The 20,218-nt window shown below is 42.3% G+C and overlaps 1 protein-coding gene across 2 annotated transcripts in view; it reads right to left on the reverse strand.

The window, feature by feature from the left end:
- The window catches only part of DCBLD2 (discoidin, CUB and LCCL domain containing 2), a 214,941-nt gene that overhangs the window by 74,010 nt on the left and 120,713 nt on the right, over positions 1 to 20,218 (reverse strand). Inside the window, exon 1 of one of the 2 annotated variants that reach the window (XM_043892566.1) lies at positions 2,972 to 3,671. The exons of the other annotated variant lie outside the window; for it this stretch is intronic. Coding sequence (XP_043748501.1) covers positions 2,972 to 3,188 — 217 coding nt within the window. The 5' untranslated portion in view covers positions 3,189 to 3,671. Of the gene's footprint in view, positions 1 to 2,971; positions 3,672 to 20,218 lie in introns of those variants that run through there. 2 annotated transcript variants of the gene reach the window in all.

Consider the following 20,218-nt stretch of genomic DNA (forward strand, 5'->3'; position numbering starts at 1 on the left):
ACCAGAGACTTAAATTCATTCAGTAGACCCGCAACTTCCTATTAAGTAAATTTATTACAGTAACAGGCAGGCAATCAGCATAATAAGTTCCACCAATTTAAGTTTTTTAGAGAGACATATTTTACAGGTAAAAAATGCTTTCAATAAAAATGAGAAAGACTTTGAAGGTGAACTTAATATCAAACTTAGAACTCAAGACACACAAATATAAGCCATGTCGAAAACAGCATCACAAACAGATGTGAATAAACAGAATTTATAAATATATTAATGAAGTAAGATTAATTAAATACATCTCTGTTGTGAAAGGTTGACAAGTTTTCAGACCAATGATAAATTTTATTCTAGACCAAATAAAAAGAAAAAAACATTTGGTCAGCAGAAAATCTGCTGAGGAATGGCATTAATGTGTGGCACTAATTGGAATGAGTGTAGTATCTTCCACTTCAAAATGAGGTCTGAAAGACTAAAAGAAAAAAATCCTGAAATACAGTTCTACCTCAAAACACATATTAAATGCATTTCTACCTAGGCTGGCTAAGGAAAAAAAAAAATCTGTATATCACAAAACACTTTCTCACAGCTTATTTTTATTGCAATTTGCAGAACATTTGAAAATGCATAAAGAAATTTACAACTCTACCATCGAAAGACAACTTTTATCATTTTATTATCTCCTTCCAGTGTTATTATAAAGACTTCTGATAGAGTAAAAACTCCAGCGTGTAACTTAACATTACAATATTGTAGACATCCCCATTAGAAAAAGTTCTATAGGCATCTTAAAGCATTGCTTCTCATTTTGAAGCCAGACTTCTTTCCAGGTTATGTGAAGAATCCCAGTGGACCCTAAAGCACATCTGTTAAGACCAGTAACACGGACAGCACCAGAGACTGCATCCGGATCCACTGGATAAGAAATACAATTTTTAAAAAATTGGGGAATTCAAATGCCATACAATTTCTGGGTTTTCAGGTGATGTATACCTAAATGACCCTTACTTTATCAATTTAGTAAGCTCATGATTAACAATGATAATCAGTTATAGCTGTTTGCACTTTACCCTTTGCCAGACTCCTATGTACTAGCATTTCATTTTCACCAAGCTATGAAACAGGTATATATTCTCTTATCACTGATGCAGAAAACTGAGATACAAAGAAACTAAGTGAGTTTACAAAATTTACCCAATCAACTTGGGAGAACTAGAAATCAGGTCTTTTAAATTATCAGGATCATTTCTATTTGTGTTAATCTATACTGATGTTTTTATACAACATGACATGGTGAAAGAGAACCAGATACTCTAGTTGTTAAAACACTTGGTAAAAACTAAAATTAAAAAAAAAATGAACTTAAAAAAAAAAAAGTAATGTTGCATGTTTAATTAGGCCAGGCTTGAGAAACTCTAAAAACAAAGCAATTTTCTCATTTGAGGAGGAGACATTTAATCAGTTATAAACTATTCAAAGATCTTTTTTAAACATAACATAAACACTTTCAGATTCTGAAATAAGCAAAAGTGGTCAGAGTATCCCGCTTATGTAGTTATACTTTGTATCAACATACCTTATTTTACTAGTGTCTCAGTTTCCTTGTGTTTGAAATGGGATAACAATACTTAACTCAAGACTGCTGTGGTGAGGATTAAATGAGTTAATAGATGTAAATTACTTAGGGTTGTCACAAATTAAGACCCATTCAATCAGTGTTAGCCACGTGTTAATATGTCTGTTTTGCTTTTTCTTTCTACCAGGAGGAAAATAAAAGCACAGGTGCTAAAACTTCAATGAAGGAAAGGATTTCACTTTAATTTAGTGCTGATGTTCAAGATTGATTAAGGAGATGATCTAACTGAAACCTGAATGCTGCCTAGAATTGAAAGAGGTCAGTTTACCAAATACATTTTTTCCATTTACATTATACTTCCATATGCCTGTCAAAGTTTTAGCATCTTCACAATGACATCCTTAAGGCCATGATTCCATACTCTACCGAAACTACATGAAAGCAACATTATGCTGGACTTAAACATGGAGATCAACCTAAAAACAAACAAACTAACAAAACCTCTTCCAAGTATTAAGTATCAATCCAGTTCTTATCTCTCACTGTAATAAAATGGAAATGCAGTGGAGAAATGTGTTCAATAACCTGTCAAATTGTTTTCAAAATTGCCGTTCAGTGCCTGAAAAAAGTACTAAAAAGGGGAAGAAATCAGCACAGCATTCTCTTTCAACTATGATTATTAAGTAAATAGCTTTGTACGCTCCAGAATCTCGAACGATCCTAGTAGGAAAGAAGTTTTGTCACTTTCTGTAAGGGCTTGCCCATTTAATACGGTTCGCTCCGTCTGGGCAATAGAGCACGCTGTCTTGGGTCCCAGACGTAGAGTCTGACCCAAACAATCTATCTAGACCACCATCCTGAATAGGCAGGGATTGCAAAGAGCATGTTCTAAATCCAAGACTCAAAGATAACCAGAATCAACTATTCGATTTTGAACGTGGCACTTTCACAAAAGATAATCGTCGTCAACTCCCTTCAATGGATTTAAGATGCTATTCAATTACCTGGCCGTTTTACTCTGTTCATCCATCCACTTAGCTTAAACATTAGACAGCGCATCTCCAAAACTTCTCCTTTACCTCTCAAATACTTTCCCCAGAACAATCCAAAGCCCAAAGGAGGTCTTCATAGCAAGGTCTCACTTCCCTCTTTTCAAAAAAAATGAATGGGCTTCCCCAAAAGTAAAGCCGCGCCAACTTGGGAGAAAACAGACAACCAAGCTTTGCAATTCAACCCAACGAGTGCGGGACCAGGTCTGGCCAGGCACCGAGGCGCACCACAACTGCCCTGCGCGTCTGCAGATTCCGTAACGACCCGGACACCCTGCGCCCCAGAGGCTCCAACTGCGCCCCCACGGCCCCCGGGGCCCCGCGCGCGGCGCACTCCTCGGGAAGAACTCACCTTGCTGGGCTCCGGCGTCCTCGAGCAGCAGGAGCAGGATCAGTACGAGGAGGAGGAACAGAGGCCTGGGGAAGGCGCTGGAGGAGGAGTTGGAGCGAAGAGGGAGGGGGTAGGAACGGGAGAGGGGGAGCGCGGCCCGGGCGGGGGCGGCGACCGCGGCCCGGACTAGGAAACGTTGAGGGCTGTGCCCGGCTCTCACCAGCGCCCGGCTCGCCATCGCGGCGGCCGGCAGTCCGCCTGCATAGTGCGGGCGCCCCGGGGCCGCGGCACCGGGCGAGCAGGCAAAGGCAGCGGCGGGAGAGCAAGAGGCAGCGCGCGCTTCGCCCCACGCCGCCCGCACTCAGCGAAACCTCCTTCTCCTTCCTCCTCTCCCTCCGCTCCCCTCCCCGAGACCCCAGGCCGGAGCGCTAGGGAGGGGAGGGAAGGAAACGGGGTGCTCGAGCCGCGGAGGACAGCTGGGGGGACGCGCCTCCCGAGCCGCGTTCAGCAATCCGACCCCTGCCCGCCGCGCTCGTCCTGGGCTCGGGCTGGCTGGCAGGCAGGCCGGCCGCCCGCTCCCCCGCGCTCCCTCTCGCGCGTGCTGGCCACGCCTTCACAGCCCGCCCCGGCCAATCCGCGGGCAGCTCCGGTCCGTCTCCCTCTGCGCCACCCAATCAACACTCGTTCGCCTCGGTCGACCCGTTAGCTCCCCGGCCCACTCCTCGAGCTCCACCGCCCCTCATCTCTCTCCTCCAATCCCCTGCGGCCTTGGGAAGCGTCCCACCCGCCTCCCCCAAAACGGGTTCCGCCCCCAAACTCTAGCCCCCGACAGCCCCCTCCCCGGCCCGCGCGCCTGTTATTGTTGGGACTTCAGCCCAAGCTGATCCCGCAGAGGCGGTTGCTCGCTCTGGTCAATGACTTCCGGGACTTCCCCCTAGCGCGCTCTCCCTGCTGCTCTGACCCAACTTGCTCCTTGCTCCTCCCACGTCGCACATCAGGCCACTGGAAGGGGTGGGAAACCTGGATTCTGGCTGATTTTAGCTGGGAGCTGAGTCTGAGGGAGTTTTTTGTCGCTCAATAGCAGTGTGTGTGTGTGTGTGTGTGTGTGTGTGTGTGTGTGTGTGTGTGTGTGTGTGTGTGTGTGTGTGTGTGTGTGTGTGTGTGTGTGTGTGTGTGTGTGTGTGTGTGTGTGTGTGTGTGTGTGTGTGTGTGTGTGTGTGTGTGTGCTTTTAATTAAAATTACATCCAGTTGTTGCAGCAACTCCCAGTTACAATAACAGATACAGTGTTCACTGTAAGATGTATATGTATTTGCCGTTGCCTATGCCTTTTACTATATTAATGTGGGCCGGGGGGTAGCGCAAAAAAAAAGTGTATGACAAGATCCATGCCATTCTACCAAGACTTGTTGGCAACCTGCCGTGTACCTGCAAACTTACAAGTTGTGGGATTTGCAGTCATAATACAGAAATCTTCCAAGATCTTGTGTTGGGACAGAGGTGGAAATGCATCGTGAAAGTCAGAATAAAATAAATACTAATCAGAGTCGTGAGTAATCAGAGGGAGGCTGTAAAAAGATGGAGTAACCAAAAAAAATTTAAAAAAAGAACTGGCTCTTTGGGAAAGGGGAAAGCACAAGACTACTGGTTTTAGGAGAAAGATGCCATTTAGGATGTTTTTCTTATCTCTCCTTGCTATTCTTTGGAACTCTGCATTCAGATGGGTGTATCTTTCCTTTTCCCCTTTGCCTTTCGCTTCTCTTCTTTTCTTGACTATCTGTAAGGCCTCCTCAGATAGCCATTTTGCCTTTTTGCATTTCTTTCTCTTGGGAATGGTGTTAATCACTGCTTCCAGTACAGTGTCATGAACCTCCGTCCATAGTTCTTCAGGCACTCTATCAGATCTAATCCCTTGAATGTATTTGTCACTTTCACTCTATAGTCATAAGGGATTCAATTTAGGTCATACCTGAATGGTCTAGTGGTTTTCCTACTTTCTTCAATTTAAGTCAAATTTGGCAATAAGGAGTTCATGACCTGAGCCACAGTCTGCCCCCGGTCTTGTTCTTGCTGCCTGTATAGAGCTTCTCTACCTTTGGCTGCAAAGAATATAATCAATCTGATTTTGGTGTTGACCATCTGGTGATGTCCATGTGTAGAGTCTTCTCTTGTGTTGTTGGAAGAGGGTGTTTACTATGACCAGTGCGTTCTCTTGGCAAAACTCTATTAGCCTTTGTCCTGCTTCATTCTGTACTCCAAGGCCAAATTTGCCTGAACCTTTCATGCAAAGATGGGCACAATAAAGGACAAAAATGGTATGGACCTAACAGAAGCAAAAGATATTAAGAAGAGGTGGCAAGAATACACAGAACTATACAAAATAGATCCTCATGACCCAGATAATCACGATGGTGTGATCACTCACCTAGAGGCAGACATCCTGAACTGCGAAGTCAAGTGGGCCTTAGGAAGGATCACTACGAACAAAGCTAGTGGAGGTGATGGAATTCCAGTACGAGCTATTTCAAATCCTAAAAGATGATGCTGTGAAAGTGCTGCACTCAATATGCTTCAAATTTAGAAAACTCAGCAGTGGTCACAGGACTGGAAAAGGTCAGTTTTTCATTCCAATCCCAAAGAAAGTTAATGCCAAAGAATGCTCAAACTATTGCACAATTGCACTCATCTCACACGCTAGCAAAGTAATGCTCAAAATTCTCCAAGCCAGGCTTCAATAGTACGTGAACCGTGAGCTTCCAGATGTTCAAGCTGGATTTAGAAAAGGCAGAGGAACCAGAGATCAAATTGCCAACATCTGCTGGATCATTGAAAAAGCAAGACAATTCCAGAAAAACATCTACTTCTGCTTTATTGACTATGCCAAAGCTTTTGACTTTGTGGATCACAATAAACTGTGGAAAATTCTGAAAGAGATGGGAATATCAGGCCACCTGACCTGCCTCTTGAGAAAATTGTATGCAGGTCAGGAAGCAACTGTTAGAACTGGACATGGAACAGTCCAAATAGGGACTGGACTGGTTCCAAATAGGGAAAGGAATACGTCAAGGCTGTATATTGTCACCCTGCTTATTTAACTTCTATACAGAGTACATCATGAGAAACACTGGACTGAATGAAGCACAAGCTGGAATCAAGATTGCTGGGAGAAATATCAATAATCTCAGATATGCAGATGACACCACCCTTATGGCAGAAAGCAAAGAACTAAAGAGCCTCTTGATGAAAGTTAAAGAGGAGAGTGAAAAACTTGGCTTAAAACTCAACATTCAGAAAACTAAGATCATGGCATCTGGTCCCATCACTTCATGGCAAATAAATGGGGAAACAGTGGAAACAGTGACAGACTTTATTTTTTAAGGCTCCAAAATCACTGCAAATAGTGATTGCAGCCATGAAATTAAAAGATGCTTGCTCCTTGGAAGAAAAGTTATGACCAACCTAGACAGTATATTAAAAAGCAGAGACATTACTTTACCAGCAAAGGTCCATCTTGTCAATGCTATGGTTTTTCCAATAGTCATGTATGGATGTGAGAGTTGGACTATAAAGAAAGCTGAACATGAAAGAATTAATGCTTTTGAACTGTGGTGTAGGAGAAGACTCTTGAGAGTCCCTTGAACTGCAAGGAGATCCAGACAGTCCATCCTAGAGGAGATCAGTCCTGGGTGTTCATTGGAAGGACTGATGCTGAAGCTGAAACTCCAATACTTTGGCCACCTGATGGGAATAACTGACTCATTTGAAAAGACCCTGATGCTGGGAAAGATTGAAGGTGGGAGGAGAAAGAGATTACAGAGGATGAGATGATTGGATGGCATCACCAACTCAATGGACATGAGTTTGAGTAAACTCCTCCAGGAGTTGGTGATGGACAGGGAAGCCTGGCATGCTGCAGTCCATGGGTTCACAAAGAGTTGGACATGACTGAGTTACTGAACTGACTAACTGGGATGTTTTTAACATGGGGCCCTAAAAAAGGGATGATGCCTTTAAAAAACTGGAAAGGTGGATCAGGTTGTATGAGCAAGTGTGTCAGTTTTGGATGTACGGGACTTCCATGGTGGTCCAGTGTTTAAGAATCCACCTGCCAATGCAGGGGACCTGGGTTCAATCCCTGGTCCAGGAAAAGTCCATATGCCTTGGAACAACTAAGCCTGTGTGAGACCCCTGAGCCTGTGTGCCACAGCTGCTGAAGACTGCCTGCCTAGAGCCTGTGCTCCATCACAAGAGAAGCCACCACAATTAGAAGCCCGTGCCTTGCGACTGGAGAGTAGCCCCAGCTTGCTGAAACTAGAGAAAGTTGAGTGCAGCATCAAAGACCCAGGACAGCAATAAATAAATAAATAAATAAGAAGTCTGGACGTACTGAACTTGGGATGTTCACTCGGCTAGCACCTGATGTTATATAACAGGCAGGTTAACATTTTCGTCTAAAGCTCAGGTTGAGGAATACCTTGAAGTTATGGGTGAGGGTCATAAGTGAGTGTGATCTGAAAACTATGGAAGGGACTGACATCCTCAAATGAAAATCTGAGAATTCAAAAGGATTTTGGAGGTCATCATTTTCATTTCCCCTGCGGTTAGCATACACTCATACACTAAACCCTTGCACCAGTTTTTATTCAATTAGCATTTATTGAATGCCTATAAAACCCTACAGTGCTCAAGGCCTGACATGGACAGTGAGCAAACAAAGTTCAATCAAAGGAGCCAATGTTGAATGGGGGAGGCAAACGCATAAAGAAATTTGTTGCTATCAGTGCCAGGATGGAAGCATGGACTGATGACCCAATATTAAGTGGAAGGAGTTTAAGGAACCCGTCATGGCAAGGATGAACCTCCACCAAGTCCTAAATGAGAAGACAAAGTGAGGAAGGTGGTCTCAGGCCAGCTGTAAAGTAGGCTGGCCCACAGACCCCATGGTGAAGGGTGTTGATGGAGCTGAATGGGGTTAACTACTGCTGACTTAATGGGAGTAACTGAAGACTAGTGTGGAAAAGCGGGTAGGGGCAAGATCTACAAGAGGATGAAATGGGTGGATGGCATCACCAACTCGATGGACATGAGTTTGCGCAGGCTCTGGGAGTTGGTGATGGACAGGGAAGCCTGGCGTGCTGCAGTCCATGGGGTCCCAAAGAGTCGGACACAACTGAACGACTGAACTGAACTGAACTGAAGAAGTCAGAATTTTATTCTATAGTATTGAGAAGCAACTGAAGGGTTCTAAGACAGATTGACATTATCAAATTTTTACTTTAGAAAGCTCAACCAGATAGGCAGGTGAGGAACAGACTGGAGGAAGAGAGATTGTGAAGACAGGAAGAGCCAGTCCAGAGACTGACCCAGTGATCTGTGTGGTTAAAGGGAGTGATGGCGTGTCTGAACAGCAATTCCAGTGGGCTTGGAAAGGGGAGACTTTCCCAGGAATGTTTATGAATGTTTTACTGCCTGGATATGGTGAGTAAGGAGGAGTTGAAGAAGATGCTCAGGTTTCTAAGTAGAAGGCAGTCCCTATCACACAGCAAGGGAAACTGGTTGGATGAGAAAGTAGAAGACAAGGGTGTGAGTACAGTATGGGGACAGTTGAATATGTGACAGGCAGTCAGTCATGTGCTAAGACTTCCAGGCATTGCCATTCTCTCTGAGACAGCCCGTCTTGTTTGTTGGACAACTCCTTTCATCAGGCATTGAGAGATAACCTTGAGGTCACAGAGGTGGTGGACAGAGAAAGATTTTATGAATCTCAGGATGGTGTTCTATTGACTACATAGAACTGCATCAGAGGCAGAGTATTCCTCTGTGAGCTAACAGGTTATAAACGCCTTCCTGGAACAGGGACGCTGGGCTGTAGGTGCCTCTACTCCTGGTTATCATAGGATGAAAAGATCCTGGCAACACATACCTACATACACATAGCACAAGAGGTAGGAGCACTTACATTCTTCATCTCTTTTTTTTTTTAATCCCTGTTTCACAGACTATCTGGAACTTTAAAGGGTCATTAAAAGTGGAGAATAGAGAGCTGCAGAGGTTCTAACTGAGGTCAGTGGCAGGAAGGGGGAAAGGAGCAAATTAGAGTTATATAGAGAGAGGTGAAACCAAAATATCTTGATGACTGAGATCATCGAACAACTTCAGTATGTATTCTTATGCCTCAGTTTCCTGGGTTTTGTTTTGGAAATACAGAGTATAGAACTCTGGCTAAAGAACATCTGTGGAGGCCCCATTACTGTCTGAATGAGGGAACTGTAAGTAGAGCAAATAGGTAGAAATTCTTTCTGCCTCTGTTTTCTCCTCACTTCTGATCCTTGTTATTCTACTAAGTTGCAAAAATGACCACAAAAGACCTCGCTGAGAGGGCCAGACTCTTGGAACACCTCACACCAGTAGAGTGTAACAGATACTCATTTCTAGGACAATGCCTGGGGAGGGTGGAATTCTAGTTATATGATGTTTTTCACTGCCTGCATGTTACTCAGGCCGATTTTGTCATCTTCCTTGTCTCTGGGGCTTGGTGTAGGGGTGTGGGGGTTGACATCTGCTGAGGCATTACTTGTCCAGGACTATTAACACGCGTGACCCAGATGGCTGGGCTAGATTAGAACTGAGGATTCTAAGCAGGACCCAAAGTGGATGGTTCTGGAGGAGGCCATCTTTAAAGCAGCCAGAGACCCCTGGAAGCTAAAGTGCTTCCACAAAGGAGACCCTGGTCCAGGCTCCTTCCTACAGAGTCTCAGAAAGGCATGTGCTTTAGGGGTTCCCATGGGGACAAGACCAACATAGAAAACACATACTGAGTAATGCCTTCACGACACAGGAGCTCACTGACAATGCACTAGAACTTGTAGTGGGTCACGGTGGACTCTGTTCATGGACTGGTAAATGAATGAATACTTTGGATGAAGGCTCTGGGCAAAGGCATACATGGGGTAGTTGTATATGAAATAGAAGAAAACTGAAATATATATCATTTTAATATATTTATGTTTGTTTAATCCATGTTAAGAAATTTAAAAATAGAGTCTCACCCTAAATTTTAATTCCAAGACCTTCCTCCCCTTTTTTGTCCTCTCCCTCTTCCTCTCATTCTTTCTTCCTTGATTGATAAGTAGAGGAATAGTGAAAATGAATTTGACCTGTAGAGAAAAGGAGGAATATGAAAAGAGAGGTAATATACCACTGTTTCTGCTTCCAAATGAATCCCAGATCAGCCACTTCTAAGGAAATAAGATGGAGGAAAAGAGGCTGGGGGCTGGTGTATTTGCTTCTGACTGTATCAGAACATCTGGGTTTTAATGGTATGATACAGTAAGAATCCTTGGCACCATCATTGCTATTAAGTGTCTGTTATGCATTAATAAAACAGAAGAGGCTCATTTAATATGGCATTTATACTGGAAACCTTGGGATGATGATATGTAATGAATCACTGGTGGGTTTTATCAGTGAATGTGTATTTTTGGCAGGATAACAGAAAGAGAGAACAAACGAGAATTTACTTTTGTGATCTTCTAGAGGAATGGGAGAAAGAGGAATGTGGCAGTTCTAGGGAAATATTTCAAACTTCAAAGACCAGAGCCCTAAGATCTGGTTACTGTTTTCACAGGAGCATTTTCTTTGTCCTGTTGACTGTTTGGACAAATGTTTACCACCAAGATGGCTGCTAAATGTCTGAATTCTGCTGAGGAGACTTTCTTCATTTCCACAGAAGGAAGTGGTTTGGATACATTTTTCTCTCTATCTTGTAAGTTTCTTTCAGTGAGTCTTGTCAGTCAAGTGTAGCTCTCAGGCTTATTGCTCCTATTTCCTTAATAGGTATAAATTATTTCTTTAGGTATTTATTTGTTATAGCAAATATAAGTGTTGGGAACCTAATTTATTATAGAAGATATTGAATTTCTACTGGTAGATAAAGAGGTTAAATATTTTTTCTTGTCCTATTTCAGCAACATGATTAACCATGATCATTTTCCATTTGCCTCTTCCTCTGCTCCAAGCATCTCTCTCTTTCCCCACCCTACCTTCCTTGGTTTTTCTAGGAACATAAGAAATTTAACCAATTCACTTTCTTGGTGGTCAGAAGAAGAAGGCTTCAGCTCGGGATTTTATCTCTGTTGGAAGCTGCAAAGGATTTGTGTACACACTGACCTCCATAAGATCAATATCATGCCTAGAAATTAGAGAATTAATTACACATGCATGGTTAGCAGAGAAGTGAAAATTGAAGAGTGAACATACCAGAGTACTTGCAATACTATGATTTAGGCGTGTAGTAGCTGCATGCCTCCCCCTGTATTCTTTCCTCTGGGACCTTTGCTGGCAACACAGCCCAGAATTAAATAGACAAAGATGAAATGCTGTTTGGCTTCTGAGAAATTGAGTTGTTTCATGAGCTCATGGAAAACTATAACCAGATAGTTCTATCCAACTGAAAAGTGCTGTCTAACCTCCAGCAAGTCTCCTGGACTCTTTAGGTATCAGTTTCCTTGTCTGGAACAGAAGATATTTAGATCTCAGTATATGCATCTGTCTGGGTGAGTGCTCAGTTGTGTCCGACTCTTTGTGACGCCATGGACTATAACATGCCAAGCTCCTCTGTCCATGGGATTTCCCAGGCAAGAATACCAGAGCATGTTGCCATTTCCTTCTCCAGGGATCTTCCCGAGCCAGGGATCGAACCATCTTCTCTTATATCTCCTGGATTGGCAGGTGGATTCTTTACCACCTCACCACCTCATTTGGAGCTTCTGCTCCAAATTTTTGCATGATTCTTTTCTAACTTGCATTTCCTATAGGGTCCATGGGATTCCCTAGTGGCTCAGAGGGTAAAGAGTCTGCCTGCAATGTGGGAGACCTGAGTTTGATCCCTGGGTCGGAAGATCCCCTGGAGAAGAAAATGGCAACCCACTCTAGTATTCTTGCCTGGAAAATTCCATAGACGGAAGAGGAGCCTGGTGGGCTACAGTCCATGGAGTTGCAGAGTTGGACATGACTGAGCGACTTCACTTCACAGGGTCCATAGTATAGAATGCATGCTAAGTGGCTTCAGTCATGTCCAACTCTTTGCAACTCTCTGGACTGCAGCCCACCAGGCTCCTCTATCTGTGGAATTCTCCAGGCAGGAAAACTGGAGTGGGTTGCCATGCCCTCCTCCAGGGGGTCTTCCTGGATATATGCATAAAGTTAGACAATTCTTCCAAATTCTCATTGTCTGCTGCCCCCTTTCATCGCACAGCCAGATTCTAAGTCCTTAATCTCTGAATCACTTCCTATTAGAGAAGGGAGAGGAAACTGATGACTACAGAATTCCTCTGTGAAAGCATTGTTTGTGCTGAGCAGGAGTGGCTTTGCAGGAGTTGCTTCACACCCCCTCACCCTGCCCAGCAGTGCCTTTATGAACTGGAGCTGGATGATGAGTTTCAGTTCTGTTCTGTGAAAGGGAGCAAATGGGACCTTGGAGGGGGAGGGGACCTTATCAGGAAGGAGATGGGGGAGGTCAGAGGAGATAAAGCTGGCCTGCAATTTGAATGGAAGCTGGAATGGAGGAGAGGCGAGAAACAGTGCAAATTCCCCAGTGGTTGGAATGCTAAGATTGTTTGTGGCATATGCCACTCCCCTCTTCCTCCCAAATTCTTCATCAAGTTTGCTCGAGTCACAGCCTAGACCGGGTGAAACTCTGAGAAAAGTGGAGTTGTACACAAGTTGGATGGGGGACAATCAGGTGGTAGAGTTTATTGATTCTATATGGAAAGGGGATGCTTCCTTAGGAGATGAAATGACAGCAGGGATCAAAAATTCAGAGAAATCAGAAAGCTCCTAGAACCAGAGGCCTGGAGAAACCTAACCTTATGTGCTGCTCACCATTTCTTAACAAGAGACTCGGATTCCAGCCCGAAGTAAGTCAGGATATTTGAACTATTTTAAGTATTAAAGGATGAGGTGATGGTTGCAAGCTAGACGATTTGGAATCATCCAGGTAGCTGACATCTGTTATACTAGGACAACTGAATAATAATACAATAATTCTACTTTTTATTTTCTAAGATTCAAGAGAATAGAATTAGAGATTTTTTTTAACGTGCATATTCTTTCAACGATTCCTTTTGGATCTTTTAATTAAATTTAATCTAGATCCTTTAAATGTAATAAGTCAGTAAGATAGGAAGCAGTATTCTCAACAATTGGAAGCCTCTAGAGATTCAGTATGTAAAAAGAATACCTAAGGCTTTTAAAACAAATAAGTATATCATCTCCTTCATATCACATTCACAGACTAGCTAATGTTAGCCTGCCTTTCAATACAATAAGGTATAAATGAGATGCAAAATATATTATACATTTTCATTTAAATTGATTTTTTTATTTGGGGCATTCTATTAACCATAGTTCGTGAAATGACAGATTGTAGACTAAAAGGAAATAATATATTGTTCAGATTAACCTGACTTGCCATGAGCTTCTGCATTAATCATCAGGTTTTAACACCAATAGAAGTCACGCTTTACATTTGACTGACATACACTATCATTTTGCTGCTAGTTAACATACTGCACAAAAGTGATAATGTGAGGGATTTTTCTGAAGGATTGATTGCAGACCAGGATAACTCCTAGGAGGGAAAAAAGCAGAATATAATTTCCCTTACTTAGCTAATTTCTTTTTTTAATCTTGAAGGACAGTAATGCCTAGTGCTTACAGGATTTTGAATAAATAAAATTATTTTCTCATCATATATCTGGCATTATTTACTGGTAATCCCTTTAAATCAGAGCTTAGTTTCCATCTGTAGGTCTGAAAATATGTAGATTCATTTTTGATAAATATAGTCAGTATATTTGATACTACTGATGACTAAAATGGAGGGTGAGGGAAGACCTTGGTAAAAGATATAAATTATAGTCACAAAAAGTCACATAGTAACAAAAAATCATGGATTTCCTATCTGGCTAGGTTTCATTTGGAAGATGCTCAGATATTAACAACAACTCCACCTTATAACAAAACTTAACTATTTGTTTAGCTGTTTGATTTGAAACAGTAAAAGTGATTTCCCTCAAATCAAATACCAGACATAAAGCAATTCAGGATTTAATTTGGTCTTTTCATCACATGTTATTATACACATATATAAAAATAAGATTAACAAAATACTTCCTATCATAACATAAATATATCCATTCACTCTAGATACTGTTAGATGTCACATATGCATAGAATTAATTAAAGCACCTACAAAATAATATCCCCAACAGAGAGCCATGCAATGTGTATATAATTAAATTGAAATTATCTGCAACTGAACCAATTCTTAATAGCCATACATACATGCTTATGGCAGCTGTCAATTTAGAGAAATTATAGTTGTGCATGGCCCAGAATAAAATCTTTTAATACCATCTATGTCCTAATGGAAAGCAAAATGAAACAAATGAGCCGTGTTTAAAGATACTTTAAAATATTACACTCAGGGACTTCTCTGGTGGTATAGGGGATAAGAATCTGCCTGCTGATGCAGGGGACATGGGTTCGATCCCTGGTCTGGGAAGATCCCACATGCTGTGGAGCAACTAAGCTTGTGTGCCACAACTACTAAGCCCACAGCCCTAGAGCCCACGCTCCGCAATAAGAGAAGCCACTGCAATGAGAAGACCATGCTCTGAAACGAAGAGTAGCCCGCCCTCACCACAACTAGAGAAAGCCTGCGTGCAGCAACAAAGACCCAGCACAACTGAAAATAAAATACAAATAAATAAATAAACAAAATAGTATACTCAAATCCTATCTGTAATCACATATTCTCTCCTGAAAGGTAGTTTCCAGCATTTATGTCTGTATACTATGTGTGCAAAGCATTTAAGCTCTTCTTTACCTATCAAGACTTTTTTCCTGGTCCTAGAATCATTTTCACAGTTGTGAATTTCATTCCATTCCATCATGTGAAATAATCCCCACCTTTTTTTTTTCCCCCAAACCAAATTAATCCAAGAGGTGGCTAACGTCTGTGAAAGATAGAGTAACCTCTAAATATTTTTGTTAAAAATTATCTTCATGGACTTCATGTAGCCAATAAATGATAAGAAAACTGTATTTAGGAGAAGACAGTATGAATTGTCTCTGACGATTTCTTGAGAATGTAAAATATCCTTGGAAAAAAAAATGTAAAGAAACTCAGAATTCCACGCTTTACCCAGTGAAGGTTCATTTTTCTCTTTAACAGATTTCCAAATTAATTTAAAACAAGCTGTATAAAAATTATGACATAATTTTCTGGACTGCAGAATCAATGAGTTGCTCTCCTGAGATGGTGAGTACCAACTGAGTCACCTGATTCTGAGAGCCCACTCATGGAAACCTCTGGTCTCTTTTGAGTAGTGATGGGAAAAATACTGAGAACCCCTGGGCTAGAGGATTCAGTTCTGACAACCAGGCAGTTTGAGTTCATTTGGGTCTTTGACTTTTTCAGATTTACATTCAAAAATCCTTTTTATGTCTGTTTCTGCCAAGCTTGTGTCCCTTCCAAGCTGTATATCTTCCATATTCCTTCTCCTTTTCTATGAGTCTAAAAGAAAACACTTTGATCCATTAATGGAATGTAGTTGACCCAATGCCCTCTCTGTCACAATGTTGATTTACAGCCGCCAGGAGCAACGGGCAGCAAGCCAGGCTGCAGACAGTGACTAAACCCCAACAACAGGTCAGATGCGGTGCCTGCTTAATGGGCCCCTCTGTCTCCAGCGAGCAGCCCGCCTGTCACAGTGGGTGCAGCTTTCTCATGGTAGGAATTAGTTGCACACATTTTCCTGTCTCCAGGATTTGCCAGAAGGCTGTCTGTGACCAGGATGAGCCCCTGAAGAATCATGCTCTAACGCTGGGTCCCCTCCTGTGTGTGGGGACCCTAGCCAGAAGGGGAAGGGCAGGGCACTCATCTTTAGTGAGCATCTACCTCTGCTAGGTATTTGACACATGTGATGTTACTGATGTTTTCTGGCATCTTGGTGAAGTTTAATTATTCACACATGAAAACACTGGCTCAGTGATTAGGAAAGGACTCAGCAGGGTTGAGACTCCAGGCCTGCCTCACATGAGCAATGATCGTGTTTTTTCAGCTTAACCACACCGCCTTCATGTTATTCTGAGAAATGCTATGTCACTCAGGGACCTAGATGTTTTACAAAACCTGCAACAAATACCTAATAAAAGTGCATTTTTTTTGGTTACAAAATTATCATTTCATACAAATGGTTATTTTGAAAACCCTGCTAGGGGATGTCCATTTTATCTCTAAGCTCATAAAATGTTTGTCTTGAATATTTTGATAAGTGCACAAGCCCAGGTCCTGGAATTGTATAGCATTGAGTTTAGGGTTCAGAGAATGAACTGGCATTCTTCATCTTTGCTGAATCCCACCAGAGATCAAAGAATCTGAGAGATTAATTTCCAGATGAAAATGGTGGATTGGCCACAAATGTTTATTCCCTCCTCAAAATGATGTTAAATGATATTAAAAGAATTAGGAAAGTATTAATATATACCAATAAGGACAATGGCTAGACCTGGAGATGGAAGGATGGTGGTGGGGGCAAGTGGGTGAATGTACATATTGACCTGCAGGTCTCTGGTGCCCTTTTGCCTTCGTATTCTCACAATTCCAAAGACCAAACCACAGTGTACCTCTATAAAATAAATGAAATGTTGTGACACTTTCTGAGATTCTGGAACATTCTCCTATGCCAGAAGCATGCGGCTTATAGTTTGTCTTGGGCCCACTGAAGTTCTCATGAGGTAGGCTTGGTCAGTGGGTACTTTCATCTCATATCTCTGGAGTCCCAACATTCTGTTTGCATTTTAACAGCTTCTTACTAGGTGGGATAGAGCACGAACTGACTTGGTGCCAAGCTAATTGTCAAGCTCTTTTGCACTGAGCCAGTTTAGCAACATAAAACTGTAAATTTTATAGTGGACCATATGAGAATTTTGTGATAAACTGGGTCCTGAAGGCATTTCTTTCCAACTACCAGTGTGTATTAAGTCACTTCCATAGTGTCTGATTCTTTGCGACCCCATGGACTCTAGCCCATGAAGCTCCTCTGTCCATGGGATTTCCCAGGCAAGAATACTGGAGTGGGTTGCCATTTCCTTCTCCAGCAGATCTTCCTAACCCGGGGATTGAACCCACTCTCTTGTATCTCTTGCATTGGCAGGCGGGTTCTTTATCACTAGTGCCACCTGGGAAGCTCCAACTTCCAGTAAATCTTAGAATAACACTTCACCACCGTAACCCCAACCGTGAGGAACAATTGCTCTCCCAAAAGTCATGCTTGTGTCTCTGCTTGACTTCTTCCCTTCCTACATGCTTCCAGCCGCTTTGCTACCTCCACTTGCATGAAGTCTACCTACAATGGACTTGGTACAAACTATTGAGAGTAACTGGAAATCACAAATATTGCTTTACACTGTTGGATTTTCTTAGCGTAGGTTAAAGGTTTTACAGAATCCCTTCTGGGAGCTTAATTTTTCCCTTCAAATCTTACTGTAAAGTGAGCCATAGACCATTCCTTTAATACCATGGGATCTTAAGATCCAGGCTTAACTGTGAATATTGGTCTACATACATGTTTACATTTTAAGTAACTAGAGTATTTGCTGCTAGAGATCATGGACTATATATATATATATATATATAGACAGCACCATAGTGGTTTTCAATAAATGTTTGATGCATTAATCATGTATCAATGAAAGAACTGTGAGTTTTTTGACTCAGAAAAATTGTCTTCTTTTTTAGATTTTATGTGCCACCCTTCTATTTCCAGATTTCGCCAGTACCTTCTGTCCTAAAGCCCATGTTACAGGATAAAAATAAAAAATAACCCCCTATTTAGTAGTCTATATATTTAGGTTTCTGTTATTTGCAGCCACAGGCAATCCTAACTGATGCGTATGTATGGGGGGCGGGATGTACCACACTCCTGCTGAAACAAATCATTAAGCAGGTTGACAATGAACATGTTCTAAGAGGACTTTGTATTGAAAAGACTTTGCTGTAACTTGGCCTAACAGTCACTTTCACGGATGCTGAGTATGAAATTGGGAAAGAATAGGTGTGTGTATACAGATGACTGAATCACCTTGCTGTCCTCCTGAAACTAACACAACATGGTTAATCAACTATGGTGTGGGTTAGTCGCCAAGTCATGTCCAACTCTTGCGACCCCATGGACTATATCCTGCCAGGCTCCTCTGCCCATGGGATTCTCCAGGCAAGAATACTGGAATGGGTTGCAATTTCCTCCTCCAGAGGATCTTCTCGACCCAGTGATAGAACCAGGTCTCCTGCACTGCAGGCAGATTCTTTACAGACTGAGTTTTGAGGGAAGCCCTTAATCAGCTAAGAAGTATGAAGTGAAAGTCGCTCAGTTGTGTCTGACTCTGCGGCCCCATGGGCTATGCAGTCCATGGAATTCTCCAGACCAGAATACTGGAGTGGGTAGCCTTTCCCTTCTCCACGGGGATCTTCCCAACCCAGGGACTGAACCCAGGTCCTCCACATTGCAGGCAGATTCTTTACCAGCTGAGCCACCAGGGAAGCCCAAGAATACTGAAGTGGGTAGCCTATCCCTTCTCCAGTGGATCTTCCTGACCCAGGAATTGAACTGGGGTCTCCTGCATTGCAGGCGGATTCTTTACCAGCTGAGCTACCAGGGAAGCCCAGAGATATCTGGCAAGCATACAAATATATGTGTTAAAAAGTGGAGTCCAGTGCCTACCATGAAATGGGTGTAGATGCAATGGGTAAAGACTTTGCATTTTGTTGGAGGGATCTGGAAAGCTTCATAGAAGAGGCCTTGAAGATGAACTAGATTTCAGTAGGTTGAAAGGTTTGGACATGATCAGAGAAGAGAATGGTGTAGACAAAGGCATGAACGTGGGAACATAAAAAGTATGATCTTGAATGTTACTAGCTACCATACAAACTATACTATTTTTTCCCAGCTCCTGATAATTGTCAAAATATCATTTTAGATCACTGAGATCCTGCATTTATATTTTAATTCAGCCACCACTGACCTTTTTGTCAGATAAAAAATTTATTTCTCTATTTATTTCTAGCAACAAAAGGATGAACTGAGGACATTGTGATTTGGTGGTATTAATTAAACAAATTCCTTATTTGTACCCTCTGTTTGCGAGAGAGTTTGGAATATACTAGTACCATATTTATTTTCCATGATGATTTGGAAGTTGCTGTTTTTAACAACCTCAGGATTATAATAAATGCAATCTCCTTGACTATCTTTGCCCACCATGTAATGTGTAATGGTCTTTAATTGGACTCCTTGTCAAGCAAAAGAACATTATTCAAAGGAAGTGATAGGGTCTGTGTACTGATAAGAATGTGTATTTTGTGAATTTTTCCACAGTGTGGGAGAATCCTTAATGAATCTTAATTCACTGCTTTAACTCCTATATTTTTAAAATCGAGTCTCTGATATACTTTGTTCCTTGATGGTGGGATGGAGAGATTACCTTTCTTCAAGGTTGCCAAGTAATTAATACCATGGACTTCTTGGCACATAATCTGAACCAACCGTCTGAATGATTGAACAGACTGTAGGGGTTTCAGCAAAGAAATGCAATTAATTAAAAGTGTGCATAACAAAAATTGTATTCTCTGTGGGCACAAGGAAGCTGGAATAACGCTGCTCTGAAGCCGCCACATGCACGCTGTGTGCTGTTCAGCTCTAGACAGTGACATTCGCATCAAAGCCTGGGGAATGCACCCTTGTTGCTGGCGGATGCACAGCCGCCAAGGCCATGCAAGGCAGCCCAGGCCATTCTTTGGTTGCCTTTTGTCTTGCTGACTGTAGCTGAAGGAGTCTCTTGCCAAGTTTCCCTGTGTATTTTGCCGTTCCTGCCGCTCTTACTTTCCCTGGAGCTTTGGCAGTGGGATCTGTTGGCAGCTCTGTTATCCTAGGCCGTCTTTGCCTCTGTCCTTGAGTTCCTAGACGACCTTGAAAACTGACATTCATATACCCACAGCCTTTGCTGGGCCTTTAGTGGGGATATTTTCTCTGTTACCATTTTTTCCCCTCTTTCCGGTGGCCAAGGTCTTCCCCTGCCTGTGACTTTTTGCTTCAAAGAGAAACATATTTTATCTTTGTGTCCTTTTATGAGGGTGACTATATCATATACAGCCTAATTGAGAACACTTTAAAAGACTTCATATGGTCATCCTAATACAAGGACA

This window comes from Cervus elaphus, chromosome 31 (genome assembly GCF_910594005.1).
Source record: "Cervus elaphus chromosome 31, mCerEla1.1, whole genome shotgun sequence".
Classification (NCBI taxonomy): domain Eukaryota; kingdom Metazoa; phylum Chordata; class Mammalia; order Artiodactyla; family Cervidae; genus Cervus; species Cervus elaphus.